General features: G+C 42.7%; 2 protein-coding genes across 12 annotated transcripts in view; one reads left to right on the top strand and one right to left on the bottom strand.

Moving 5' to 3' along the window:
- Positions 1-146: 146 nt before the first annotated feature.
- Positions 147-23,118, bottom strand: Cops5 (COP9 signalosome subunit 5). Of its 3 annotated transcripts, none has more exons than XM_059254023.1 (8): positions 22,913-23,118; positions 18,039-18,273; positions 16,674-16,802; positions 14,511-14,576; positions 12,819-12,904; positions 8,080-8,191; positions 2,658-2,806; positions 147-387 (listed from the first exon to the last, which is right to left on the bottom strand). In XM_059254023.1, exons 2-8 carry the CDS (start codon positions 18,222-18,224, stop codon positions 303-305), a joined length of 813 nt encoding a protein of 270 aa, XP_059110006.1. In that variant the 5' UTR covers positions 18,225-18,273; positions 22,913-23,118; the 3' UTR covers positions 147-302. The 3 variants fall into 3 exon arrangements, with proteins under 3 accessions (XP_059110006.1, XP_059110005.1, XP_059110004.1); XM_059254022.1 differs by lacking the exon at positions 22,913-23,118 and adding an exon at positions 20,816-20,930; XM_059254021.1 differs by lacking the exon at positions 22,913-23,118 and adding an exon at positions 20,824-21,332 and having other exon boundaries at positions 148-387.
- Positions 21,107-23,132, top strand: part of Cspp1 (centrosome and spindle pole associated protein 1) — a 91,555-nt gene continuing 89,529 nt past the window's right edge. For 4 of the 9 annotated variants that reach the window (XR_009377517.1, XR_009377516.1, XM_059254015.1 and 1 more), the window contains exon 1: positions 21,107-21,241. The gene's annotated coding sequence lies outside the window, so the exon portion shown is untranslated. The remainder of the gene's footprint in view (positions 21,242-23,132) is intronic. The other 5 variants (XM_059254018.1, XM_059254014.1, XM_059254019.1 and 2 more) reach the window with 2 other exon arrangements.

The following is a 23,132-nucleotide window of genomic DNA, read 5'->3' as shown; positions in this document are numbered from 1 at the left end:
GAAGTTTCTGACCATCGTGTGATGAAATGAGAGTCTCTGGTTACTTTGAGAGCCAGGATTCTGAAACACAGCAAAGATCTAGTATGGCCTTCCTCCCATAAGCAAGAGCACCAAAAGTAACCCGGCCCCCAAAACCACACAAGGATGGTTTCATGTGATAGAGTTTTATTACAGTGCTAATACTCAAGACACGCACAGCACCTTAGTCTTCTAGTCTGAGTTTTGGTAACTGGTTTAAATGTGTTCCTGGAGCTGCTGTCCCTTCCACATGCCAGCTTTCAGGAAAAAGTCCTCAGTGGTAACTAAGCGACGTTAATTTGATTGAACAGTTTGTCCTTAATAACCTGAGACATCAATCCGTGGATGGCTTCTATGGTAGTTTTACAGCTGCAAAGAAGAAACACATAATGTTGTGAACTGAAAGCCACTTCAAACGTCCCACTTGTCCCCTCATGCTCATCCTTGAATGCCCAAGGATGATTCAGTTTGATTCACATTCTTCAAACCATGCCAATTTTTTCTTTGTGACTTTTAAAAAAATGTTCTACTTTGCCTGTTAAGTGTTTCACTGCTGACTAGAGCCTTCATAAACTATTTAAACTTTGATATAATTCGTAACAGTTCATTTTGCTACTCAGTGGCTTTGGGAAAAATTCTGTTTTTGCAAGCAACTAGAACTATACAGTCATTATGTATCTACACTGTAATATTTAATAATTATACGCTGATTATAGTGTTATATTAAAATATATCATTCCTGGGGTTGCAAGATGGCTGGCTCATTTGGGTGAAGGTTCTTGTTACTAAGCCTGACCACTTGAGTTAGATCCTCAGAATCCCAAGTGGTGGAAGGGAGAACAGATCCCACCAACTGCCCTCTGAACTCCACATGCATGCCTGGAAGTGTATACACACACACACACACACACACACACACACACACACACACACACACACACACCACTCAATGTAAAAGAATTTTTAAAATCTGTTTTTTCTCAGAATAATTAAAAATAAATTTTTTTAAAGAATTTTGTTTCCCCAAATAACTATAAACATCCTCTAGAGAGTTGAAAGTCAGGCCAGTGGATGAAGGATGTAAGATTTCAGAAATGATAAAACAAAATCGAAACAAAAAAGCAAAACCAATGTCCAAACTCCACCAATCTTCAGGAGAGTTAACTTGTTATTAAAGCAATTCCCAGAGGAAGTTTTCTACTTTCTATTACTACCCCTGACCTTCCTACTTTGTTGTCGCTGCTACAAAAGTGAAGAATTCCTGTGAGGAAAAAGACAATAACAACAAAATAAATAAAATCCAAAATGAATGGACAGACCCTCTCAAGCCCCCAAAGTAACAAACAAAGGAAAAGACTTCTGTAAGGGAACTGTTACTTCATAAGGAACTGGCTGGGGATGTGGCCCAATGGTGGAGCAGGAGCAAGGCCACAGAGCCGTGCCCAGCACTGAAAGCACAGATGTAGATACAATTACGACTTCTACACACAGAGTCAAACCCAGGGTCCGGCCACTCTACCTTCGGAAAGCCCATGGAGAGGAAGGCAGGTTGCTTGTTTTGGTTTGTGGTGCTGGGGATGGAACCAGAGCCCTGTGAGGACAGGAAAGTGCCGCCCCGCTGAGCTACTTCTCTACCATAAGGAGCACAACTAGGCACTTTAACATCAGGCGACTCCAGCAAGATTCCAGCGGCAGGATAAATGTCATCTTCCCTCCTCCCTTCTTCCTACAGAACCTTCTTTTCTGCTTGTTTGTTTTATGCTCAAAGATGATTTTATTAGAGTGAGTGAAAGACAAAAACAGTGTGGGTGGGAATCCTGGCAGGCAGCAGGAGGAGATGGAGGAAAGTTTTGCCTTTGCAGGTTGGCAAGGAATAGAAACAACTTGTGAGAAAAGCAGAGAAGTCACCCCAAGAGTGGAAATGGACTAGTGAGCTGACATAAGAGCCCCCAAGCCCTACAGCACAATGTCAAAATAGACACCAATGACTCAGCTTACAGCTGCCCAAATGTTCTCTCTTCCTTCTGCCTGTATCACATGAAAACTCAAGTTTCTGTAGCAGTAAATGTCAGTCTTTTCAACCCCATACAGTCTGTGCATCAGAGAGCCACATTCTTATCTCCTAAGTTATCAGAGATCACAGCCCAAGGAAATAATTAGGAAGTAAAACATGGGATACTACAATATTGCAGAAAGAATAATTTTAGTTCAAAGACTTGAGAGAGAATCTTTTCCATGATATTCTGGAATCTGAAATCTGTCAAATTTAAGAAATCTTAATTCTTCAGAAAATATTTAGTTGAGGAAAAGGGTAAACATGCCTTTGTAAGCCTTCCCCCTCAAAAAAGATCTAGTCAGGGGCCAGCTTTCCTTGTACACTGTGTGGCTAGCCCTATAAAGGGTGACTTGGCATTTCCTATGATATTCCTAGGTCTCTGAGCTGAGCTTTCTATTTTGTCTAATGTCTCCTAAAATTTCAAAGCGTCAATTTAAAATTTTCACATGACTTTTTAAAGGTCCAAGCAGATAATACTCAGGCACCATCCTGAGTTGTAGCTAACTGAACCACAGGAATCAGGACTTACCATCTGCAGATCTGAGAGAAGAGCCGGGGCAGGACCCCACACACAGATGCTTACCTGTCTCGAGTAGCTTTGGCAAGTTTGTCTTCCGACTTCCGGTCATGGGTTTCTAAACCCAACATGAAACTCCCTCGTCCCAGCTGGGCTTCTGACTGCTCTAATTTTTCAGACAAATCAAATACCTGGCCAGTGGTATAGTCTGCATTCTGTGGAGAAAATGGCATCATGTCACTGTACAAGACAAGGTCACCATGAAAAATAATTGTTTTTTTACCAGGGCTAAGACTGCCTTCAGGGATCATCAAGCATTCTACTACAGAGTTATACTCACAGCCTTTGTACTTGTTTTGAGATAGGGTCTTCCTAGTTGTCCAAGTTGGCCCTACTCTGTTGAGTAGCTGGAACTACAGGTAGACCACCCATTCTGTCCAGCTCCTCACCCCTGCTGCCCAAACACCTACCCACCCAAACACACTTTTTTTTTTTTTTTTTTTCCCCCGAGACAGAGTCCCATTGTGTAGCTCTGCCTGGCTTGGAACTTGCTATATAAACCATGCTGGCCTTGAACTCACAGAGATCTGCCTGTTTCTGCTTCCCAGTGTTGGGAATAAAGGTGTGTACCACCATACCTGGCTATGGGCCGCAGAAATATATTATAAGAACTCAGTTGGTAGCCGGGCGGTGGCGGTGCACGCCTTTAATTCCAGCACTCGGGAGGCAGAGCCAGGAGGATCTCTGTGAGTTCGAGGCCAGCCTGGGCTACCAAGTGAGTTACAGGAGAGGCACAAAGCTACACAGAGAAACCCTGTCTCGAAAAACAAAACAAAACAAAACAAAAAACAAAACAAAACAAACAAACAAAAAAAGAACTCAGCTGGTTATGGCAAAGCCACTACCTGAAGGGATCAAGGAATTTCTTTGGAGGGAGGCAAATTCCAAGGAGCTTTTGGTGTTATTTGGCTTGCTATAGATCAGCTGTCTTCTGTGATGAAAATCATGTGTGCCTTCATAGTTTTCCCAATTGATTTTTCCCTAAGAATTGCTAACAGTGTGGACTGATCACTCTTTGGACATAGACATTCAAGGTATTTGGAGAACAGCCTCAGGAAAGGCTTCCTTCCCCCCAGCCCAGCCGTTTCTCCCCTTTCAGCACTGGAATCATATATCTCCCTTAGCCACTTTCAAGGACTAACAGAAATAATAGTCTAGACTACCACATGCTAGTCTCCTGATTTAAGGTAAATTCCACAAGACACCGCCTAGGTCAGGTGGACCTTAAGTAGGAGCTTTACACAATTTAGCTCGGACCCCCCTTTCTTACAGCCTTACTAACTTTATAGACCCCTAACTTCTTACCGAACTACTTCTAGGAATGTAGACTGAGCACACAGATCCCCTTTTTGATATACTAACTGGTCATCAGCACTCAGTTGACCTCCTCTTTTACCACTCCCATACTGGGTTATAATAGAAAGCCTGACGGCCACTGCCTGAGGAAAATTCTTAGCTGCCTTTATGACCCTGTAAGAATTCAAGCCTGGTGACCTTGCTCAGGCAGAGGATTGCTATGGCTTGGGTTTAGAACTGAATACCCTAGAGAACGGGGAGAGTGGGAGAACTGAGAGGGAGGAGGATTTTGACTACAGAACTTGAGGACAAGACAGAGAAAAGAGAACAGAAGAACTAGATGGGGAAGAACTGGAGAGGAAGAACTAGATTGAAGGGCTAGAAGAGAGGACTAGAGGAACAAGATGGAAGATGAGGAAGAGCCAGATGGGGAAGAACAAGATGAGGAAGAAGGAGATGGGAGAGGAGCTAAGATGGGAAGGAACTAGATGGATGAGAACCTAGATGGGGCGGAACTAAGATGAGAGAATTAAGATGGAACTTAGAGGGGACAGCAGATAAATGTAGAGAGAAATCAGGCAAGAAAGGAACTAGGCACGAGAGCAGAATAGAAGCTGTGTAGAGAGAGAACTGACACAGAATAATGAAGTGTATGGACTAAGGAGTTTCGTGTACATAGATTCATTTCTTATCCTCAAAGATTAAATTATCAGCTGGTTGTAGATTCTTCCCGGACCCTGGGAAGGGACTATTGAGAGGCTGGACCCCCTTAGTCCCTGATAAAAACTCAATGATTTTTTTTCAAGACAGGGTTTCTCTGAGTAGTCCTGGCTGTTCTACAACTTGCTCTGTAGACCAGGCTGGCCTCCAACTCAGAGATTCCTCCCTCCTCTGCCTCTCTGTATAAATTAATTTAACATTTTCTTTATAAATAATATAAAGACAAAAAGGATAGTGAAGAAGTTAGTTCATAGCTGTAAAAACTGCTCCTAAAATCTATCAATTTGATTTTAGATTTTTGAAAAATAATTTGAAGATTGAATGTGTAGTTTTCTCCTTTGCTTAAATCAAGTTTTGTTTTATGAAAGCTTTGAGGAATGCCTTTGTGAGACAAAGTTCTGACCTTGGTGCAGGTTGGTAGGGACGCCTGAATCCACACCTCCTGGATCTCTTGAAAATGGAAGAGAGTGGCAATGATTTCTACCTAAAACTGTTAGGACTGTCAAGGGCACCTAAGAAAGGCTTAATAATTGTTTTCTAGTTTTGTGACTGTTTTTATTAGAGTATTGTTATATGCCCTCTTTCATACCTACATTTGAGAAATCTATTACACATACCATTTTTCTTTAATACTACATATACTGTGTATTTCATAAATTGAAAAATATTGAAAGTTACATACATACATTTAAGTGATATATATATCACTATCTACTATATATACTATCTACTTATATATCTGTGTCATGTCTGATGCTAGGGATTGAATCTAGGGTCTTATACAAGCTAGGCAAGCACATTCTACCACCAAACTGCATCCCCAGGCTTAACTGTAACATTCTCATTTTATTTGTTTTGAGATAGGGTATCAAATAGCTCAGGCTTGATTACAGGTGTTTACCACCATGCCTTGCTAAATGTAATATTTTAAAAAGGTTGTTACATCTTTCTTTAAAGTTTTCGTCTAAAACTGGCAACTGTAAATGTAATCAAGGCAGTATTGACTGCAGTGTGAGCTCCAGGCTGGTCAAGGCTACACACATGGCAAAGCTTTGTGTCAGGCTTGCAAGGCAGCTCAGTGGTTAAGGAACTTTGTAATGTATGCTTGTCCCAATGCTGGAGTACAGGGACAGGCGTTTACTTCTGTCGTCTTAGTGCTTTCCTTCCCTGTCACCAGGTGTCATGTGTGCCTGTAAGTATACTTGTCTCCAAGGAAACAATGGACACGGACACTTAGCAGCGCACAGGAGACATAGTATTTGCTATTATGACTGCTTTTTTCCTTGATTTTTGTTTAAAACAAGATGGTCCCAAGTGGCCTAGGCTGGCCTCAAGCTTACAGTGAGTGTGGTAAGGAAGACCCAGAACTCCTGGTCCTCTTGACTCAAACTCTCAAGTCCCAAAGACTGGCATTATACACATGTGCCATTGTGCCCAGCTTGCTCTCTTTTTAATTCTGCTACTTCTAGTAAGAACACAAACCTTGTCAAAATTATGTTTAAAATATTAATAAATTGGCTCAAGTGAGTCTTTCCAAGAATATAATGCACCAAGCAGAACACTAGTAATTATTTATCAAGACTTCATTGCTAACTGCTTTATGTAAAGTCCCTTAGTGTACTTAGTGACACTGTGCCAATGTCACTGCCACCATTGTACAGCAAGACTCGGCCACTACAACTGGATGTGATGCACATGCCTACAATCCCAGCACTCAGAGGTGGGGACATAGCAACTGCAAGGTAATCTAGACCACAGGAAACAAAGCTGCGCCTAAGTTCTAAATCTATACCTATTAAATATCTATCCATCTACCCACAGTAGATTTCAATGACATAAAAGACTGAGTTAATGTTTTTCTTTGCCTGGTATTTGTAATGATCTTCAGATTTCAGGACCTATTTCCCATCTTAATGTCCATGCTCTTGAAACAGTTGTTTTTACTCCAGCCCTTGCCTTGGCCCACTCATCAAACTCATTGCTCCGGCCCACGGCATGTCTGAAGGACGAGCATGTGATGTAAGCAAAGCTGAGCAAACACAGGAGACAGTGCAGAGTATTCAGGGACGTGTGCGCTGGTTTTTGTCTTCTGAACATTAAGCACCAAGGCCATGAGGTCAGAAGTAAAGCTGCCATCTGTTTTAAAATGAGGTCTGAATATGAACCTCACAAAGCCGAAAGCTGTGACTCTACAACGTCACTTGAATGAGAACCTAACTGTGCCCAGGAAAGCTCTACTCCTAGACCTCACTCACTCACGTGGTGTCCTTCCTTTATTCGCTATCCTGTTATTTCTAACTGTATCAGTGGTTCTCAACCTTCCTAATGCGGGGGCCCTTTAATACAGTTAGTTCCTTATGTTGGTGACCCCCAACCATACAATTATTTCATTGCTACTTCATAACTATAATTTTGCAACTATTATGAATCATAATGCAAATATCTGATATGTGGCCCTTGTGGGGTTGCGACCAACATGTCGACACTGTGTTATGTGTCAGAGATATACTTGCTATATGAGTCAACAAAAACAGTCTTTTTGTTTTTTCCTCTACGAATCTCTTTAAGGCACAAGCAGATCTCACCCCAACTGGGCATTCTATTTGACGTTACATTTGGTCTCTGGTAGTTTGAAGGTAACTGGGCCCCCATAATCTCATAGGGAGTTGCACTACTAGGAGGTATGGCTTTGTTGGAGTGGGCATAGCCTTGTTGGAGGAAATGTGGGAGTGGGCTTTGAGGCTTATGCTCAGAATACCACCCAGTGTCTCAGTCGACTTCCTGCTGCCTTCTGGTCAAGATGTAGCCAGCACCATGTCTGCCTGCATGCTGCCATGCTTCCTGCCATGATGACAATGGACTGAACCTCTGAAACTGTAAACTGCCACCCCAATTAAATGTTTTCCTTCACAAGAGATGCCATGGTCATGGTGTCTCTTCACAGCAATAAAATCCCTCACTAAGACAGTCTCTCTGGTCCACGACACCCCTTTGGACTGCCTAGTATCCACATCTCGCTTGGTGCAGAAAGCAGTTCTAGCCTTGATGTTGTGCCTTTCTGTGAAATGAGTTTCAAATCTTAAACAGCTTTGTAGCTTGGTTAAAGTTCAGACTAGTCAAGTGGAACAGCACTTGCCTATTATCCCAACAATTAGGCACCTGAAACCAGGGACCAGTGAGATGGCTCAGTGTGGAAAGGTGCTTGCTGCTGGGCCCTAATGACCCGAGTTTGATCCCTGGGACCCGCATACAAGGACAGAACTGACACTTCTGGGTTGTCCTCTGACCTTCAAGTGTTTGAGTCCAACTTGGGCTTCTGAGTAAGACTATCTCAAACAAAACAAAACAAAACAAAACAAAACAAAAAACCCCAAAAACACCAAAATTCAAATGAAACAAGTACAGTACTTACAGTAAGCAAGCTAGAGGAACTCAGGGTATTCACCCAGTATTTATTCCACAAAAGCTCAAGTAGTTTACGATCCAAAGAGGATTTGAAATATGAGACTTCTAAGGCATAATATCTACAAAACAAAAGTACACATTTGGCAAATGAAAAAAATACACTGTTACATTTCATAGAAGTCTTGGTTATACTTAAATTATATTTTATATTTGAATAATCATATAGTTGAACAACACGTTCCTTTGTCTTCAGGTAGTGTGGCTCGAAATCTGTCCACAAACCTTTCTTGTGGGGTGTGTGTGTGTGTGTGTGTGTGTGTATGTATATATTTAAAGGCATTATATTTACATACAACATATACATATTTCCTTTTGTAGTGCCCCAAAATTTCCAAGCTAGTAACAATCACAATTCCTAAATGACATGTAGATTCGTGGTATCAAGTTCACCAATTCTGTATAACAGGCTGAGCTCAATGAGCTCTAGGGTCAGCTATAAGTTTTTTAATCTTTGTAAAAATACTAGAAATGACACACAGACCTCCCACGTCTTCCTTTAGTTAGGCTCTCATGCTTTTGGAAAGTGTATCTTAAAGTAGGTCCTAAGGTGCCTAGAAGAATTTCTATTGCTTTGAAAGGTGGTTCATTTATAGTCATGAAGTACCAAGGGAAATTTAGGTAAATGTCTGAAAAACACATTATTATTATTATTATTATTATTGAAAGACAAGGTCTTGATATATAGTCCCGGCTGGCCTGGTACTCACTATGCAGACCAGGCTGGCCTTGAATATACAGAGATCCCCCTACCTCTGCCTCCTAAGTGCTGGGACTAAAGGTGTGTGTGACCATGACTGACCTTAGTTTTTAAAGTAATAGATACTTACATCTTTTAGCAGGTTCTGTAAACCAATGGATATAAGGAAGCACAAGAAGCTTCCTCATTTTGAGAAACTCATCATACACATGAAAGTTAAATATGATAAAATATACTCACCAAGAGTGACTGCTGCTACAGTATACATATAAAACAGCCACCTACCACTACACTAGACATACAAGTTCTCTCAAGAGTAGAAGAACTCTGTCAGGAGGTGGTAGCACACACCTTTAATCACAGCACTTGGAGGGCAGAGGCAGGTGGATCTCTGTGAGTTCAAGACTAGCCTGGTCTACATAGTGAGTTCCAGGACAGCCAGAGCTGCTACACACAGAAACCCTGTCTCAAAAGACCAAACCAAACCAACCAACCAAACAAACAAAAAACAATTACAACAACAACAAAAAACCCAACTTCAGAAAAGACCTCAATTGGTCATTTGGAGCCAGAACTGCCTGAGAAGCCCAAGGTAATGCTTATAAAAGTCTTTAGTGGGCTGGTGAGGCGGCTCAGCCAGTAAGCATTTGCTGTGCAAAGCCTGGAGCCCTGAGTTTGATCCCTGGGACCCAAATAAAGACATAAAGGTAGAAAGAGAGAAGAGACTCCACAGAAGTTGTCCTGTGATCTCTCCACACCTGTACCATGGCACCTCTCCACACCTGTACCATGGCACGCACACAGATATAAAATAAAAGTACACTGGTTTGGCTGGACAATTAGCAAGAGCAGAATTATGTGTGAGAAACCCAGAAAGCTATGTTGGGGTCTTATCTGTTCCTGTCTCTCATTGAATATTTAAACAGTTTGTTTATAATATTAACAAAATATAGGCTAGTTAAAAACTCCTGAGGAGCTGGGCATGGTTGCATACCTCTTTAACCTTAACAGTCAGAACCTTGCAGAAGCAAGCAAGATCTCTGTGAGTTCAAGGCCAGCCTGGTCTACATAGTGAATTTCATGACAGTCAGGGCTATGTATAGACCTTGTAAACCAAAAACCAAACTAAACCAAATCAACTAACCAAACAGAACTCCTGAGGGCCGGGGAGTAGCTTAGTGATAGAGTGCTATAGAAGTACGAAGTCCTGGTTTCAGTGCCTAGGACTTCAAGGACAAACCAAACCAAACATCTGCATTCTATTTCCATCAAGGTTTTATAAGTTAAAACCTTTATCAAAGCTCCCACTAATGAAGACATCACACTCTGGTCACAGGATGCAGTAGCTGGAATGAGAATGGCCCCCATAGGCTCATATATTTGAATGCTTGGTCCCTAGAGGCTGGACCTGTTTGGAAAGGATTAGGAGATGTGGCCTTGTTAGAGGAGGTGTGTCACTGGGGTGGGCTTTGAGATTTCAAAAGCCCATGCCATTCCCAGTTCTCTCTCTCTCTTTCCCTCTGCCTCTCACTTGTGGATCAGACATAAGCTCTCAGCTACTGCTCCAGTCCCATGCCTGCCTGCTGCCATGCTCCCTACCATGATCACCATGGACTAATTCTCTGGAACCAAGAGCCACAAATTAAATGCTTTATTTTATAAGTTGACTGTGTTATGGTGTTTTGTCATGACAACAGAAAAGTAGCTAAGACATAGGACACAGAGAAATCAAGCAGAAACTGGGTACAGATGCTTCTTGCTGGCTAGCCCTCATAATGCTGGAAGATGTTATATAGGCTGCTGGGGAAGAACTGTCATCAATAGTTTTTTTTTTGGTTTGTTTGTTTTTTCCTCCAAGACAGGGTTTCTCTGTGTAGATTTGGTGTCTGTCCTAGATCTCGTTCTGTAGACCAGGCTAGCCTCGAACTCACAGAGATCCACCTGCCTCTGTCACCCGAGTGCTGGGATTAAAGGCATGTGCCACCACTGTCGGGCTGTCATCAAGAGTTTTACTTTTGGACGAGTTGGGAAGAGGAAAAGGGATCGACAGGAGTGAGAGGGTGAGAAAGGGTAATGGGAATGACTATGATTATCAAATACATCATATGCACATACAAATTTCAAATTGAAACTTAGTAATATATAATTTGTACACTGTAATAAACCAACATCTAGACAAGCTATAAGGAATCTATCTTCAGTGTTTTTACTTTATTGAGTCTATATAGGTATATATTAAACATCTTATCTAGTATGTGCTTAAATATTTAGCCTATCAGATTCTACATTTTTAACAGATTTGGGGAGGTTAGGGTGGAGCTCAGTGGTAGAGAACCTGAGTAGCATACATGAGGCTCTGAAGCTGATCCATATCAGAGAAAACAGAAAAGGGGACTGCCCCTTAGATTTGGTAGTGCATGATGAGCAGTAGCAGCACATGGCAGTCAAGATAGTCCTTCAAAGAGGGATAAGAGATAGAGAAAAAAGACTTTAGAGAACCACTCAATTATTTAAGCAACATTTAAAAAGTGCCCACCTTTCTATGTGCTATGCCCGACTTTAAATGCAAGGACATAGCAGTGAGTAATTCTGTTCCACAGCAAGGAACAAAAACCATCCCATGGTGACAGTGCTAAGTGACAGGAGGTGCTGTTTGAGACAAAGTGATCAAGAGCATTTTCTGTTAAGGTGGTCTGGAAACAGACCCTCATGTAGAGCAGTGTGTGAGCCACATGAAAACGAGGAGCAATGTCAGCAGCTCATCTGACAAATGGCAAGGATAGCCCAGCCGGGCTAAACTTCAATGGTGAGAGATGATCAGGGACCAGATCACAGGGCTGTGCAGTCTGTGAGGCTTAGGGATCTTGTAAGAATCTTAGGATTCTTGGTAAGCTGGAACATCCTTCTGAGGGGAAGACATGCTCTGACATACATTTTAACAGAACCAGTAAAGCTGATTCAAATTTAAGGGGTGAAGGGCAGACATGGGCAGACTAGTTGTGTATTGAGTGCTATGCTTGGGCTTCAGATGGCAGTAGCTTGGGTGAATGTGGCAGAAGAAAAGGTGGTGAGATATATTTAGAAAGTATGACAAACTGCCCTCACTGGCTTTTTTAACTTGGAGAAAAGTCTTTGCTAAGTGAAAAACGGGCATTCAAAAAAATCACACTTATTTAGCGTGTGTGTGCATAAGTGTGGATGAACGTACCATGTGGAAGTCAGAGGACAACTGGCAGGAATCAATCCTCGCTTTCCACTGTACGGGTCCGGGGATTGAACTTAGTGGTCAGCTGTGGCATCAAACATCTTCATTCACCGAGCCATCCATCTTGCCATCCCCAAACGGTGTATTTTAAGGGCAGCAAACATGTTACTGTCACGCTGTACCCAGTATATGTCTCAATTGTTAATTTTGTTATGGACTGAGTATCTTGTACAATAAAAAAATGTTTATGATTATTTGCAAGACAATGAGCTAGATTAAAAATAATTATTGGCCGGGCGGTGGTGGCGCACGCCTTTAGTCCCAGCACTCGGGAGGCAGAGGCAGGCGGATCTCTGTGAGTTCGAGGCCAGCCTGGTCTACAAAGCCAGTTCCAGGAAAGGCGCAAAGCTACACAGAGAAACCCTGTCTCGAAAAAACCAAAAAAAAAAAAAAAACAAAAACAAAAACAAAAAACAAAAAAAACAAAACAAAAAAAAACCAAAAAAAACCGAAAACCAAAAATAATTATTGAAGAATAAACATAAATAAAAATAATTATTAAACTGAGTATTATCCTAAATTCCTATCTTTTTATTAGTATTTTAAAGGCACTATATAGTATGAAGTGCATTTTGTCTGAGACTTTCTCATGTGTGAAATAAAAGTCTTCAGCTGAATGATTTCTGAGTTTTGGTGCTGGGTTGAACTCCGGGCCTTGGGAATGATAGGCAAGCTCTCTGCTCTTGTGTCATATCCGTAGCCCCCACAACTGTTAATTACTCACTGTTTGCAGTGCACGCCGAAGTCTTCTATTTTATTAAGTGGGATAGTCTGGTACTCAGAAGGACCTTCATCAGGAGGCTTGTAGCCCTAAACAAAAACAGAAAACAGAAAAGTGAAAAATGCACAAAGCAAAGCCCTTACTTTTACTCTGCAGCTTCTTATGTATGGCACCATGTAGCAAGCTTTGTTGCTGGCCGCCTGCTCACAAATAACAATATGGAAACTTATTATTAATTATGAAAACTTGGTCTTTTAACTTAGGCTTGTCTCAGCTAGCTCTTATAACTTAAATAACGCATTTACACTAATCACATTCTGCCATATGGCGTTACTTCTCTTCCATCCTGCACCTCCTGTTTCCTCTCTGTCTCTCGCTGGCAAATCCATGTGCTTAGATTTCTCCTCCCAGTTCTTTCTCTCTGCCCAGAAGTCCCACCTATTCTCTCCTCCCTAGCTATTGGCCATTTAACTCTTTATTAAACCAATCAGAAAGCACCTTAGGCAGAGACACATCTTTATAGCGTAAACAAATATTCCAACAGGACCAAATTCTGGAGAGCCAAATAGTAAGCATCAATATTTTAACAATGGCTGGGCTGGTGGCTCACACATGCTAACTTCAATACTTGGGAGGCAGTACAAAGGACTGCTGCCACTGTGAGGCCAGCAGTCTATGGAGCCAGCTCCACGTGAACCTGGGCTACTCAGAGTGTGATCCTATCTTAAAAACCAAACCAAACCCAATCAACAACAAATCTCAGAAAGCACTGCTTCTACTCGACCCCAACACCGTTAGCTGCTCTAGGTGCAGCTTGGCTTACAGCTTTGTTCCTCTTGTTCTTAGGTGCTGTGTACCTGTGCTAGTGTCTACTTCTGATTACAGGCTCCCTTCAGGGAAGGAAATGGATTTAGCAGGTTTCTCTAGTACTTGTCAAAATGCTATGGGCACACAAATGTTTCTTTTTTTTTTTTTTTTTTTTGGTTTTTCGAGACAAGGTTTCTCTGTGCAGCTTTGCGCCTTTCCTGGAACTCACTTGGTAGCCCAGGCTGGCCTCGAACTCACAGAGATCCACCTGGCTTTGCCTCCCAAGTGCTGGGATTAAAGGCGTGCGCCACCACCGCCCGGCCACAAATGTTTCTTAATAAATAAAACCCTTTGGCAAGATTAGTACATAACATAAATGTGTTATCTTTTGATATGGACTATATTAGTTTGCAATTTTATATTTGAAAATTCTTCTACACACAAAAAAAGATACTACACAGGCTGCATATATAGCTCAGGGGTAGAGTGCTTGCCTAATACCCCTAGCACTGAAAAGAAAAAAAAAAGTTGGCTGGTTAAATGTAAGAAGCTAAGTTTAGACCCCAGAACCCACACAGAGCTGGGCTTGTTAGTGCACATCTGCATCTCTTAGCTATCTATGGTCAGGTGGAGGTGGAGATCAACTCCACAGAGGCTAGCTGCCTAGCTAGCCATGCGTAGGGAAAAGTAAAAGACCCTGTCTCAGACAGGTGGAAGGAGAGAACTGACATTCACGTTGTCTTCTGATGGGCACACCAGTGCCTGTACCCCACCTCTGTGGTGGCAGCATATGTAATCCCAGTACTTCAGAGGTAGAGCTTCATAGTAAGTTCAAGGCTGGCCTATAGTACATCAGACTGCCCCCTCACAGCCCCTCCATCCAATTACCTTTGGATATGTCCTAAAGGCGCCAAGATTCACTTTTCCTGCAGATATTGTTCTGGTTGGGTCAATCTACAAGAGATATATGCTTAATATTGGTCAACATAAACCATACACTCCAATGAGTCAACACCAGAAACCCCAAAACAAATAGGTAAAACAGCACTACATACATGGACACTAAAACTAGCAAACAACCTGAAAAGAGTAACCAAAATTAGAAAAGTTCAACGAAATAGGAATACTTCAGTTCATTTAGAGATTAGAATCAAGTTATCACATCACCAAAGAATATTTGTTTAGTATTATTTAAGCTGTGCATGCTACTTGGCAAGACCATGTCTTTAAAACCAAGCCAACTAGTGAGTCGGTGTGTGTGTATGTGTGTGTGTGTGTGTGTGTGTGTGTGTGTGTGTGTATGTGTGTGTGTGGGGTGGGGTGGGTGGTGGTGGTGGTGGTGGCACATGCCTTTGATCCCCAGCACTTGGGAGGCAGAGGCAGGTGGTTTCAAAGCCAGCCTGATCTACAGAGTGAGTTCCAGGACAGCCAGAGCTACACAGGGAAACTCCATCTTGAAAAACCAAAACCAAAACCAAACAAGACAAAACAAACCAAAAACCCAATAAATAAACAAATAAATAAAGTAATGAATTAACTGAGGAACTACCTGGCCCCTTTAATAGATGAACAACTGTTAGTTCCTCCTACAACCTAGATTGCATCTAAACACTCTGGACATAAAAGAGGACAGGTTCTAGCCATTTCTGCTTCTCCAGTCAACCCTCATTAAAGGCCTAGGAGCTGAGAAGCTGACCAAGGTTCTGTGAATTACCTCATCTACAGGGGTGCAGTGTGAGATGCAGGGGGGTTAAGAACATCCTAGGTAGACTGACACCAGAGCATCATCCTTACCATACTGTTTTAATTTTCCAGTATGCTTTCTTTAGCAAATCTTGAGGAGCTTAATAAAAATCGTTTTTTTGAAAAAAACAAAAAAACAAAAAACAAAACAAGCTGGGTGTGGGTACACCTTTAATCTCAGCACTCAGGAGGCAGAGACAGGTGGATCCCTGGGAGTTCCAGGACAGACTGATTTACATATCCAGTTCCAGGATAGTCAAAGCTACATAATAGAGACCCTGTCCCCCAAACACCACCACCACCACCACCACCACCACCACCACCACCACCACCACCAACAACAACAACAATCAAATAAACTCAAATCCAAATCCAAACTTTTAAGGGCTGGAGAGATAGCTCAGCAGTTAGGGGTACTTGCTGCTCCAGCAGAGGGACTTAGGTTTGGTTCTCAGCACTCACATGGTGGCTTCCAACCACCTCTAACTCCAGGAGTTCTAGGGGATCCAACGCCTTCTGTGGCCTCCACAGGCACCAGGCACGTGTGTGGCACACATAGACCCGTGTAAACACTCAAAAATAAAATTAAATCTTAAAATTTAAACTACACCTCGTTTATTTCATGTGGAGGTCAGAGAGGATATAGCTTAGTGGTAGACAGAGAGCTCTTACCCAGCATCCGCAAGGCTCTAGGATGACCCCAGGCACCATAAAATCAACAACAACAAAATGGAGCCACTAAGATCGTTCTGTGGGTAAAAGTGCTTGCTGCCAAGCTGAGGACCCAAGTTTGATCCCCAAGACCCACATGGCGGAAGGAGAGACCCGACTCCCCATGTTCTCTTCTGACCTCCACACATGGCATAGCACGTGCCTATCTCCCCGCCAGCTCCTGATACAAACACACAAAACCAAAACCACACAGAAAATAAATTTAAAACTGAAATAAAAGAAGGACTACAAAAGAGATGTGGCGGTATACATTTCTAACCCTAGCACTGAGAACAAAGAGGCGGAGAATCAGGAGTTCAACTTAGATAAACAAGGAAGTGAAGGACAGCTTGGAATACATGAGCCCCTGTATCTGTTCTTAGGTCTATTTATTTTTATGCTATGTATTACTGCCTGAATGCATGTATGTGAGCCACATGCTTGCCGCCTGTCCTCGGAGGTCAGAGGAGGGCATCAGATCCCCTGGAACTGGAGTTACAGATGGTTGGGAGCCTCCACGTGGGGGATGGGAATCAAACCAGGGTCCTGTGTAAAAGCAGAGACCCTACTTCTTTAAAAAAAAAAAAAAGTACTTACCACTACCGCTACAAATGGTTCCTGGAACTGCTGGTTAAGCATCTGCGTACTAACGTCAATCCCAGAGAGCCAGCAGCCATAACCAGGGTGGCTATGATACCAGCCAATTGCATTTTCAAGGCGGCCAACCTAATACATGAAACAAAAAAGCTTGCTTGAGGTATGGTTTAATCTCACATTGTCATTTACAGGCTTTATGTAGCACTGTGGTCTGATAACAGTGTGCAACATACGCTGCTTTGAAGTTACGGAATTTCTAAACAGATGATACATGTGTACAGTATAAAATTATCAAGGTACAAGAACAAGGATATTTAGTCTCCTGCCCATATCTTTTCCCTCATCTGTTTCTCAGCCTAGATATTATCCCTCTAGCATCTTACGGATATTCTACAGATTAACAAACACATCTGTACATAGACGCATTATCTATCTTTTTTTTTTTTTTTTTTTTTTTTTTTGGTTTTTAGAGACAGGGTTTCTCCTGCCTGTTCTGGAGCTCACTCTGTAGACCAGGCTGGTCTCGAACTCACAGAGATCTGTCTGGCCCTGTTTCCCAAGTGCTGGGATTAAAGGTGTGTGCCCCCACCGCCTGACTATTTATGTATCTTTTAAACTGAACAATTCTGGAATTGTTTCATGTAAGTAAATACACAGGATAGCCTTTTTAAAAGTTAATTTATTTTATTTTATGTACATTGGTGTTTTGCCTGCATGTATATCTGGGTGCTGGGAATTGAAACTGGGTCCTCTGAAAGAGCAGTCAGTGCTTTTAGCCACTCTCCAGTCCTGATAGCTTTTTTAATTTTTTATTTTTGAGACAGGGTTTCTCTGTTTATCACTGGTTGTCCTAGAACTTGCTCTGTAGATCAGGTTGGCCTCGACTCAGAGATCTGCCTCCCTCTGCCTCCCAAGTGCTGGGATTAAAGGCATACGTAACCACTGCCTGGCTAGCTTTAGCCTGCCTACACAGTCCATTAATAGATGCACCGCCATTTATGTAGCTGGGCTTCTACTTAGGAATAGTTAATTCCTAAATTTCTTCTTCTCCTTCTCCTTTTTTTTTTTGAGGGGTACTGGAGATACTGAACTCAGGGCTTATGAATGCTAAGCATGAGCTACCACCAGTTACACCTCTAGTCTACAATTTTTTGTTTAAACACAACTGAGAGTGACTGGAAATTTATTTGGGAAGGACATCCCCTCATCTATTTTATAAATCTCATCAGACTTTTAGTATTTTGCATAAAAACTGTTCATTTTAAAATGTGAAATTTAACGTGAAAAGCACAGTTTTAAGTTCAGAAATGCGTAAGTCATCTTGAGACTCATAGAGTTCTAAAATCTAAGAAGCAATGCTTTTACCTGCTTGGCATTTTCTATGTATGCAGCCATGTACTCATATGCGGCAGCCTGAGCGTTTACTCGGGTTTCAGTGCCCTCTACAGGCAAAGCGAAGCTGTCCATGATGATCATGGTCTCGCCGTCCACTTTCCCGAGCATCAAGCCCATCACCTCCAGGTTGCCTCCTGATCTGGCATGCATCACCATTTTCAGCAGCGCCAACGCTGAGATTTTGCAGTATTTAAAGTAATGGTGACTACAAAACAAGATCACAGTGTGATTAGGTTCTTACTGAAATGCACAATTTCAAGACCGTTTCTGTGAAAACAGAGTAGGTACTGAAGGGATTTACAGTCATGGGAGTGTGGAATGTGGGAGGAAAAAGAAATCAGTAAGCACAAGGTGCTTGGAAATAACACATCACAGGTTGTTACCCCCACTCCCCACCCGCTCCTTGGGGAAAGTGAAGAGTCTGAGATAAATTTTAAATTTACTATGGAAGGGAGGGAATATCATCAATTCCATAGTTTTTCTTTTCCTCCATTAACATGGAATAATCATCTCTCTGATTACTTTCTCTGGCCTAAATTTCTGACTTAAATTTATTTATTTAATTATTGTGTGTGGTACATGGATTGGTGTGCCACCAGATGGCACATGGAGATGACAGGGTGTTGGGTGTCTTCCTCTATCTTTTTTTTGTTTGAGACAGGGTTCCTCTGCATAGCCCTGGCTATCCTGGAACTCATTCTGTAAACCATGCAGGCCTTGGAGCTTTGAGTGCTGGGATTAAAGACATGTGTTGCCACGCCCATTCATTTTCCTTTATTTTATTCCATTTTATCTCCTTGAGACAGAGACTCTCACTGGAAGCTTATTGTTTTGGCTATGCTGACTTACAGATCTTCCTGTCTCTGCTCTCCCTCCATGAAACGCTGACACACACACACACATCCATGCATGGATTTTTACATAGGTGTTGGAGATTTGAACTCAGATCTGCATGCTTAATAGCAAGCACTTTTACTGATCTGGAGGACCTAAATTTTACAAACGTGGCCTCTGAAATCGATCTGTTTAGGATTAAATCTTGGCTACTTAATGTCTGTGTAAATAGGTATTTCTGTAAATAGGTATTTCACAGTTAGTATGAAAAGTACACGAAGTGCTTAGCTCAGTCCCGGAAGCACTAAAATCTAAGGTGCTGTTATTACCCTTATTACCCCGCCTTTTAAGTGTGTTGAAGCATGTGTTCCTTCTGATATCATCTGAAAGTAGATCTAATACCCCCCCCCCCCCCCCCCCCCCGCTTCCCATGACTCCTATTTTGAGGTTGTCACTATTGTATGTGATTAAACTCTTGAACAACATGCACATTTAAAAATCACTGATGTAGCTTACATGTTCGAATGAACATAATCAGAGCCAAAGATGGTGAGTAAAGTTGGCAATTTACATCAATTTAAAATGTGCAGTTTTAGGAACAACCAGGTAATCTATGCAGGTCACCCAGTGTCTCCAAGGCTTTTTGGATGCCTGCCTAGAGAAAGCAACCGAGTGTTATTTCCAGCTCTTGCTAGATTTCAACCACAAGCTGAAAGATACTGAGACCTGATCTTGGAAATCAAGACATAAGTTAAAAATTTGCTCGTCTGTTACTGGGGAAAAAGAGAAAGACAACCATTACTGTGCTGTTATTATATATGGTTCATCAAGAACTTCTTAATAAATTACTACATAACATCACCAATAGCTAGGTTTATTTTTATCTTACAGATAAGTTTAGATATTTTAGTTTCCTAAGGGCAGTCAAGGGTTTAAGTGACAGTTGTGAGACTTGATTTTCAGTCTGTCGCTCCTGAGTTCAGCACGTGAGAACAGATTTTCAGTCTGTTCATTGCTATTGTATGCTATGAGGTGAACGTCTGAATGTACCTCCTTGTTTTCTTATTTACTGAAAAGGAATGAAAGTACAGGACTGGGTTGTCATGATTATTAAATGACAGGAAAAATTTCTGGCCAGTGGCAGGCCCATTGTAAGTACTCAATACATACCGTGAAAATAGAACATACTGACAGTTAAAGCCAGCTTTGCTAACAAAACAAAAACCCTGAAAAACGGTGATTAGTTTAGATAGCACCTTTTTGTGATTTTTTTTTTCACTCTCCTGAACGCAATCTGCTCTAAAGCATTTCTTGACTTGTCACCAGTCCCAGAAATGCATGGGTTTGGCAGGGGGTAAACAGCCGTTTCATAATTCCTGGCTTACACGAACCGTTGTAGTAGTATTTTAGAGAACTGGTAAAGGAGGTGGTATGTTTCTAAAACGGTTACAGGGAAAAAAAGTGCTAAAAAATTCTCTTAAATAGCTCATTTATTTTTTATTTTATTTTTTTTAAAGATCAGTGGCCTGCTAATTTGATTTCTGAAAACAGCCTCGCTCTTCAGTTTAGGATCCACTGAAGGCTGCAACAAGGTGCATGTAGTCACCAGGTTCAAGACAGAGTGTGTGAGATTTATGAAAATAATCATGTTGAGAAAGTGACATCCTAAATCAGCCCTTTACACCCCCCGGAGGCAAGTCGGTTAAAGACACTTTCTGAAAGGGGAATCGAAGCGGGCCCCAGAGGAGGGTTAGGCTCTACCGACCCGGATAAGGCAGACTAAAACCACTGTGGCGGGTGTTCTGTCTGTCGCGGCCGCTCAGAAAACCAAGCTGTCCACCCGCCTCCACTCCACCCCTCTTGGGTCTCTTAACTCCCGCCATCCCTTCCCTCCCCTGCGTCTCGCCAGGGACCTCCTCACTCCTTAGTCCAGGGTTTCGCCGCCAGGATTTCTTGCTGTTGTTTTTTGTCGTATTTGTAGATTTCATCGATACTCTGCGCTTCCTGCATGTTGTTGGCCAACTCCCAGGTTTTCTGGGCCATACCACTCCCGGAAGCCGCCATGGCCGAGGGACCGGAGAAGCTGTCGCCTCCACAGCCGAGATGCAACTTCACTGCGTTGGGCCTCCGCGTGCGGGCTGGGCACCTTCCCCACCACGGGTGCACACTCACTAGACTCTCGAGGCGGCCATGACACTGAGGACCGGAGGTGACGTTGGTCCCGACCACTCGGGGGGGCCGGGGATCGGCGGCGGCGCGACGCTAGAGAAAACACTGAGAGGCCGGCGAACTAGGAAGAGATTGGCGGATGACAAGAGGACATGCCGCCTCGGAAAGCTGTATGTGTGAATTGTGAGGGACAGAAAGTGCCGGGGTGGGAATGGTTCAGCCTTTTGCGCCGGAAGAAGGGCTTGTTGACATGCCAGAAAGGAGTCGGCCGTCGCGCTCCGTACTGCGCAGACTCAGCCTCCGCCATATTGCGTGGAGGTGGAGCCTTGGGCTGGGGACTGTTGATTTGAGTGTAGATACTTTAAACGAAATAAATTGTTCTGAATACTAAATGTTTCTAGAAAAACCGGGGTGTAAGCAGCTCTGGAGATTGATTTTGGAGGGGGAAGTTAAGCGTGACAATCTCTTTTAAGGCAATTCTTCGGAGTGGAAAACCTCACGTTTGGGGTTGGTGATTTCGCTTTTGTGTTTTCGCTACTGTTGCGAGGAGGGAAGCAAAACTCCCGCGTTGCTAAGGTTGACTTTTTGACGTGTTTATAAGGTAACATTTACACAAGTGTTAGGAGCTGTGACTGCCTTAGTACTCGTTTTCAAGTTTGTCTTCACTGCCGTGAACGTCATTTGTCTCTGCAGATTTAATCTCCGCTCTTTCTTCCCGCAGTTAAAGTGAAACTTGTTCCAGTGTTTTCAGGTTTTCTTCCTTCCCATTTCCGTCCCCAAATACTCACTAGATTGTAAGTTAAAGGTGTGTGCATTGAATTTGTGTTTCTTTTCTTTAATACTAATATATTTATTTTGCTTAGAAAAAATACCATAACTCTTCGTAACACAGTTCCTACAGATTTCTCCAGGCTTCATCTTCTAGCTTCCCCCACCTAGCTTTTCATTCTATTAGTACTTTCCCCTTGGCTTAGTAATATAATTCGTTGTTAAGCGTTGCTTGAAACGCACTTCCTGACATTTCTGCTTTAGATCACACAGTACTCTTTAAAAATTACCGCTCACTTTAATCCCAGCACTCGGGAGGCAGGCGGATCTCTGTGAGTTCGAGGCCAGCCTGGACTACAGAGTGAGTTCCAGGACAGGCTCCAGAGCTACACAGAGAAACCCTGTCTCAAAAAACAAAACAAAATTACAGCTCACAGATGCCTTCCACGAACTCTTTGACTGTAACCGTTCCTTCCACAGGCTCTGGAAGACTCTGTAGCCGCTTCCCTTTGTTTGGCCCAGCAAGCTTTGTGTTGTATCCTCTTCTAATGAGGTTCTTAGCAGACAAGTTAGCTAAAAACAAAAATCTGAATTGTTAACTCTTCCCCACAGCTGTCGGTTTTGGCATTGTCTTCAGAAGTTGGAGGAAATGGGCTTTTAACTACCTTATAAAGCCGAGCGTGGTTGAACCTGCTTGTAGTCCCAGCAGTTGGGAAGTGGAGGCAGGAGGATGAGTTCAAGGAAAGCCTTCCATACATAACAATTTGAGGTTAGCCTTGGCTACAGGAGACCTGTCTCAAAAAGTCAAGGAGGAGAGGCAGACAACAAAAGCAAGGACCTAACAAACCAGGTAGGACGCTGTTCCACTCTTGTAAATTGGAGGCTGGAAGATGAAGAGTTCGACGCCCCCCATCCCCCCGAACCACTTGACACCCTGTGTCAAAATAACAAAACCCCGAATAAGATAGCACCTTACAGTATAACTTAGGACACACTAGGGATGTTAGAATACATTAGTATCATTAGTTCCATTTCCCTGAGGAGCTAGACATCCAGTGGTGACAAGAACGTACACAGAATAACATGTTGAAATGGTAATGAAAGCCCTAGACAGAGCTGACCAGACTGCTGGCCTGGGAGTAACGCCTGTCGGAAGGATGCTGAGAGTCTTCCTCTCACTGCCACACTATCGGTGACAACTGTGGACACCGTCCAGTGCTTGGGTGGCCACGGGGCACGGTGCCGTGTGGCCTCCAGGACTGCAGGGGGCGCCCTCGGCCGCGCGGCCCCGGC

This window comes from Peromyscus eremicus, chromosome 2 (assembly GCF_949786415.1).
Source record: "Peromyscus eremicus chromosome 2, PerEre_H2_v1, whole genome shotgun sequence".
NCBI lineage: Eukaryota > Metazoa > Chordata > Mammalia > Rodentia > Cricetidae > Peromyscus > Peromyscus eremicus.
This window is presented reverse-complemented; position numbering and strand designations above follow the sequence as displayed.

Excerpts from the sequence above, each read along its gene's own strand:
- Cops5 (XM_059254021.1), bottom strand. The coding sequence starts at position 20,966 with ATGGCGGCTTCCGGGAGTGGTATGGCCCAGAAAACCTGGGAGTTGGCC. Across the intron at positions 12,905-14,510 it reads CCTTTAGGACATATCCAAAG|GGCTACAAGCCTCCTGATGA; the intron begins GTAATTGGATGG and ends GTTTTTGTTTAG. Across the intron at positions 8,192-12,818 it reads TTCGGCGTGCACTGCAAACA|ATATTATGCCTTAGAAGTCT; the intron begins GTGAGTAATTAA and ends TTTGTTTTGTAG.